The following is a 6,453-nucleotide window of genomic DNA, read 5'->3' as shown; positions in this document are numbered from 1 at the left end:
TTTAACTTTCTCTCTCTGTGAGTCGAATACACTGTCGCCGTAAGCGTCCTTCCTCCATGTAGTATATGCTCTAAGGTGTCAACACGCATGTAATCTATATGTATGCATATTATTTACTTAGATAATAATTGAAATAAATAGATTATTTTAAATAGTGATAAATAGTGCATAATGAAGAGGTATAAGCAATATTTATTTGATGGAGATCCAGCTATTATACCGCGTACAGCTGAACGCCATAATCTTGATCTGAATACATCAGATACTGAAGTGGTAAACAAAATTATATATTCTTAAAAGTAATGTTTTAATAGTATACATAATTTTGCAACTTTTAAAAATAATGATATTAAGAAGGCCTATTTATTTTTTTTTAAAACTTATTGACAAAATTTATGGATTTATCTAATTACAAAATTAAACATTTAATTTATATTTATACTATACATTGAAAAATTCATTGTTTGTTATTAATAATATTATTGCAGTTGAATACTAATATTACAATATTGAACGCACGTTTCTCAATTTTTGTGTACAGACTTGATCATTTCAGAATAATGTATGTACACAATTTATTAATTTGATGATAATTATTATTTAAAATCAGACAATGTACTGTAGTATAATTTTGTATGTTATATTTGCTTTTATTTCTATAAAAACTTATATTTATTTAAATATAAAGTGTAGTGTCCATCTACCTATCTGTCTTTGTTCGGTGCGTCATATTAAACTGTGTGGTATTTACAACTGATTAATAAAATTAATAGACATTATTCATATCACCATCATTATAGTCGAAATGTCTTGTTTAACATTTAACTAAACCTAATATGAACCTACTAGGACATTCATTGTGATTTATCGAGTACATTAGATTTCAAAATTTGCTTGGCATCGGTGTTTGGTCAAAATCTGAAATCAGCTAATGAAAATGATTACATGATAAATTTTATTTTAACTTATTTTTTAGCTTTTGGCATTTCCGAAAAGAGTACAGATCAATAACTTTTTATTTTATAGTTCAGAAGCTATTGGAAAAATTCAAAAGAATCTTAACCATTGGGTCGTACTTTTTAATTTTAAAAGATAAGAATTTTCTAATAGCATCTGATCTATATCTATACCAAGCAAGATTTAAAATTTGTATCTAGTGTGCTCGACAAGTCACGATGAATGAATTCTAATGGTTTCATTGTAATTTAAGTTTTGTTAAACAAGATATAATATTTTGCACTATTATCATGCTAATTTAAATAATATCTATTAATTTGTTTAACCAAATAACATGAAATAAATTTTGATGACTTAATTGCTTTAGTTAAGTGGAATGAAGTTCAGTGTACGCGATCACAAAAACTTTGTGAAGATTGAGAAGTAGGGCTGTTTTGAATAAAGCAAATTAGATTATTTATGAAATTGAATTAATTTATTAACTGGCATTATGATTAAATGTAGTTTATCGAGTTGTAAGCAAATCAATATGTGTGTGCCATCCTAACCTCCTAACCTCAAATTAGCCTGCCTCTACCTCTATAAGATAGTACATATCTTATATTCAGCTGATTATGAGCTCATAATTAGCTGATAATGTGCCAAAACGGCAGCTGATAATCAGGTGATAATTAGCTTAATATCCATAATTTTATTTAAACAAAAATTTTTTTTAATTTTGTAAAATAAAAAATTTTAAGCTCACAGTCAGAGTTTTGGTGTTATCATACGGATAGTAACACCTAAATAGGTCCTCATTATGTCAATTTTAGGGATTTTAATTATTTTATAAAGAACTTCAAATAAAAAAAAGAGGATCCAAATTTTTTGATAATAGCCCTGTTGGAAAAAGTTAATAGAAGTCGATAAGATGTCTTATCGACTTGAAAAGTGAATCTTAATGATAATTTTTGCATTAGGGCTTGATAAAATGCGATATAAGTCAATATAGGCCGATATAGGTAAATATTGTATTGTATATAGATATTGTAAAAAATTACAATTGATATCGATAATATTCAAGATGATCTTGAGTCTATTGATTTCAATTGTAATTTTTCGCATAGAGTTTTCATCGGCCTGTATCGATCTATATCGGCCTATATCGACTTATATCGCATTTTATCAAGCCCTAATGCAAAAAATGGCATTAAGATTCACTATTCAAGTCGATAAAAAATCTTATCGACTTGAATGGTGAATCTTATCGATTTCTATCGATTTCAATCGGCTTTTTCCAGCAGGAAGGGAACAGACATGATTTTTAAAATGTATTCTGAAATAAAGTTAAAGTTAAAACTTATACAAAAGTAGTAAGAAATCACGTGATTGTATCGATAAATTACTCACGTGAATACTCACTTGAGTACTCACGTGAGTATTTACGTAAGTATATAATCATGTGGCTACTCACGCGAGTAATCACTGGAGTACTCATGTGAGTATCCACGTGAGTAATCACAGGAGCACCCATGTGAGTACTCACGTAACTACTCACGTGAATTACTAAAAAAATTATTCGTCGCAAAATTCATGTTTACAATTTTTCCCTTCCCTGCTAAAAATAGTCAATAGGGGTCGATTAAATTTTTAATCGAATTTGAAGCTGAATCTTAATCACATTTTGTATTAGAACTCTATTAAAATCGATAGAATCGATAGGAATCAATAAAACTCTATACGAAAAATGACTATTAAAGTTAATAAACGCGAATCGTTGGTATTAACTATCGACTTTAATTGTTGCTTTTCGTATTAAATTTTATCGACTCCTATCAATTCTATCGATTTTAATCGAGTTCTAATACAAAAAGTGTGATTAAGATTCAGCTTAAAATTCGATTAAAAATTTAATCGATCCCTATTGACTATTTTTAGCAGGGTTATCATACAAAATAAAATGGCAATAAATATGCTTTACACTTTTAATGCTCACTCACTCAGTCACGATAATAAGTACCTTGAATTATGAAGAGTTGCAATAATGTATACTTATTAATTTTTTTTATTACTAACAAAATTAATCAATTATGTATTGAAAGTAGCAGGTAGAGACAGAAGAAAATGATTTAATGGATATAGAGCAGGATACTTTTATCAATACTGATGCTCAGTCTACAGTTATAGAGGTTAGTATTTGTTTATGTTCTAGAGCAAACTGTTTTTTAAAAACATTTACAAATTGAATTCAGATCATTAAAATTGTCAAAAAAGTTTAGTCACGCGATTAATCACGCAACTAATCATACATAAATTAGGCATCCTACTTCTAAATTTTTCGTTTTTAAAAATTTTGTATAATACAAAAATTATTGTAAGTAAATCACGTGAATAGTCGCGCGATTAATTGCGTGATTAATTGCGTGATTAATTGCGTGATTGGCTGCATCATTAATCAAGTGACTGATCTCGTGAATAATTCTCAATTATATAATCACGTGATTAACCATATGATCAATTGATTACTAATATCGCGTCATTTATCACGTGATAAGTCACGTGTTTATCACGTGATTTTTTTCAGTAGGGCAATTTGTACGAAGTAGAAAACGAATTTTGTAAAATGCAGTTTGCTATATACTTATCGTTCTAATAAATTTTTAACACGTCATATTCTTTAGGATATTAATGTAGAAAATATCTATGATGGAGACGTAGAAGATACAACGTACGGCACAACTGAATGGAATTGGAGAATCGAACTATCTAAAATAATTCTGAACAATGAATTGAATAATATATATGGCAAGATCGGTAATTTGAAGGAGTTTATTGAGCATAAAGCTTTTTTTGAAAAAATTTCAACAACAATGAACAAAAGTAGAGGAGAAATTTTTTTAATGATTTTGAAATTTAGTATTTCTAATGAGTTATCTTTCTCTGGCTTGATAAATTTATTCAAGCTCATTAATAGTATGTTTGAGACTCCTATATTACCAGATTCGCGACATATTATTGATAAACTTGTCAATCCGAAAGAGGGTGTGGAATATCACGTTGTTTGTCAGGAATGTTCAGTATATTTAGGAAAAATTGGAGATATACCATCTAGTAGTATTTGTAATGTCTGCAATTCTACAATTAATCTTAAGAATAATACCGATTCAACCTTTTTTACCTTAATAAACCCGGCACAACAAATTTCGGATCTTATAAGTAATCATGAGGATTATTTTTATTATGTAACGAATCAAAGAGTGCATAAGCAAGGGCATATTAGTGATGTTTATGATGGTAAAAAATATACTGAGTTCGTTAAATCGTTACCAAATGAAGAGAAAGATAATTATGTTACTGCAGTATTTAATACTGACGGAGCCCCGAAATTTAAGTGCTCTCAGTATTCTATTTGGCCACTGTATCTGATGATCAACGAACTACCGAAAGAAATTAGAACAAATAAACTAGTAGTATGCGGATTACTGTTTACTAATAAAAAACCAAACATGACAGTATTTTTAGATAAATTTGTAGATCTTGTTAATAAATGTCGAGTTCCTATTAAAATAAAAAATGAACAACGAACTCTGAAAATTTATGTACAGACATGTTGTGTTGATGCTGTTGCCCGAGCTCCCGTTCAAGGCTTAACTCAGTACAATGGTAAATATGGATGTAATTGGTGCTTACATCCCGGAGAATATCATGGAATTATGAAATATCCATTAATGAATGCACCAATAGAACTTCGAAATCACAATGATACTGTGTCTCTCATGTTAGAAGCGGTTCCGGGGAAACCCCCGGTCTTCGGAGTAAAGAACCCTTCACCTCTTATTAACCTACCGAAATTCGACATCATTGAAGGATTTACTCCCGATTATATGCATATGGCATTAGAAGGTGTTGCAAAGCAATTAACTTCTTATCATTTGGACGTTTTGAGCGACGATGTTATTAAAGCTCTTGATAACAAAATGAACATGATAACTATTCCTCAGCAAGCTTCTCGTTATTGTAGAAGATTAAGTTGTCGAAAAGATTGGAAGGCCCGGGAATGGGAAAATTTCGTCTTGTACTATAGTATTGTTATTTTTCCATCTATCTTGAGCAGAAAAGCTATGCAGCACTGGTTACTATTTGTTGAAGCCTTATATATATTATTGAAAGATAATATTCATATTGACGAATTAAATAAAGCTGACGAAATGTTACATCAATTTGTAGGTGAAGTCCAAGAAATATACAATGTGAAAGCCATGACATATAATGTACATATTTTGTTACATGCAAGCAAAAGTGTATTGAATTGGGGACCTCTGTGGACGAATTCCACGTTTAGCTTCGAATCGGCTAATCAGCACCTCTTAAAAGCTATTAAGTGTGCTAAAGGTGTATCGCATCAAGTTGCAAGGTTCATAAACGTCTGCCACAGTTGTTCCGTAGTAGAAGAAAAAGTTATTCATCAAGCTGACGATGATGTTGTAAAATATTGTAATGATATTCTATTAAGAAATGTCCAAAATGTTCATTTATCTAATAGTAACATATTATATTTTAATCGATATAAAGCAGATGATAAACTGTTGCATTTATTACACTTATCTACACATTCTACTGAATTCTTCTATAAAATGGTTAAAAATCATTGTCTGTATGAATCACATCTGATATCAAAAACTCGTTCAAACAACTCATTTGCATTGCTGAAGGACGGGCAATTTATACGTATTGTTGCCTTTATAGATGATATCTCTGATGGTATTGAATTAACAGTATGCAATTATGTACAGACTAAAAACTGTTTTACAAGGGCCTACAAAGCATGTCAAGTAATAGAAAGAATTCACGAGGAAAATATAGCTATACCCACTAGTAGCATCGAGAAAATAGTAGTTTATATGAATGTAGACAAGATGTACTTATGTCCTATGCCAAACTTATTACATTACTGAATAAATATGTAATATTCTAAATATTTTGATACACTACTATGCATATTGTTATAATAAAAGATTCATTAAAGTAATTCTTAGAGTAATTATGTTTTCAAATTTATTATATTGTTGTATGGGACACAACCAACATTCGTTCAAAGTAAGTATGACTAATAAAAATCATTAATTATAATTTCTTTTGTTCACGCAATAATCAACCGAGATTTACATTCATAAAACTATAACAGCTGCGTTAATATTTTCTACATTTGGCAGCTATCTAGAACGATTCAACATCATCTGAAACGCATAAAAATCATGGTTCTAAAAGCAATTGTTTCTCCCATGAACTTAGAACTTTTTTCGGTTGAGGGACTTGGTCGGATTTTGCAAATCTTTCTAAAAAAAAATATTTTGAACATACATTTGGCAGCTATCTAGAACGATTCAAAATCGTCTGAAACGCATAAAAAACATGGTTCTAAAAGTTATTTTTTCCCCCATGAACTTAGAACTTTTTTCGGTTGAGGGACTTGGTCGGATTTTGCAAATCTTTCTAAAAAAAAATATTTTGAACATA

At 29.7% G+C, this 6,453-nt stretch overlaps 1 protein-coding gene across 2 annotated transcripts; it reads left to right on the top strand.

Moving 5' to 3' along the window:
• LOC116416479 lies at nucleotides 1-5,977 on the top strand. 2 transcript variants are annotated; one of them, XM_031925202.2, is made up of 3 exons: nucleotides 1-273; nucleotides 3,042-3,125; nucleotides 3,618-5,977. In XM_031925202.2, exons 1-3 carry the CDS (start codon nucleotides 172-174, stop codon nucleotides 5,889-5,891), a joined length of 2,460 nt encoding a protein of 819 aa, XP_031781062.1. In that variant the 5' UTR covers nucleotides 1-171; the 3' UTR covers nucleotides 5,892-5,977. The 2 variants fall into 2 exon arrangements, with proteins under 2 accessions (XP_031781062.1, XP_031781063.1); XM_031925203.2 differs by having other exon boundaries at nucleotides 20-273; nucleotides 3,039-3,125.
• The last annotated feature ends 476 nt before the right edge of the window (nucleotides 5,978-6,453 follow it).

This window comes from Nasonia vitripennis (assembly GCF_009193385.2).
Source record: "Nasonia vitripennis strain AsymCx chromosome 2 unlocalized genomic scaffold, Nvit_psr_1.1 chr2_random0007, whole genome shotgun sequence".
NCBI classification, from domain to species: Eukaryota; Metazoa; Arthropoda; class Insecta; order Hymenoptera; family Pteromalidae; genus Nasonia; species Nasonia vitripennis.
This window is presented reverse-complemented; position numbering and strand designations above follow the sequence as displayed.

Bases quoted from the DNA above. Each gene is read 5' to 3' on its own strand.
- LOC116416479 (XM_031925202.2), top strand. From the start codon at position 172: ATGAAGAGGTATAAGCAATATTTATTTGATGGAGATCCAGCTATTATA. The intron at 274-3,041 runs GTAAACAAAATT...TATTGAAAGTAG, and splicing joins ATACATCAGATACTGAAGTG to CAGGTAGAGACAGAAGAAAA. The intron at 3,126-3,617 runs GTTAGTATTTGT...CATATTCTTTAG, and splicing joins CTCAGTCTACAGTTATAGAG to GATATTAATGTAGAAAATAT.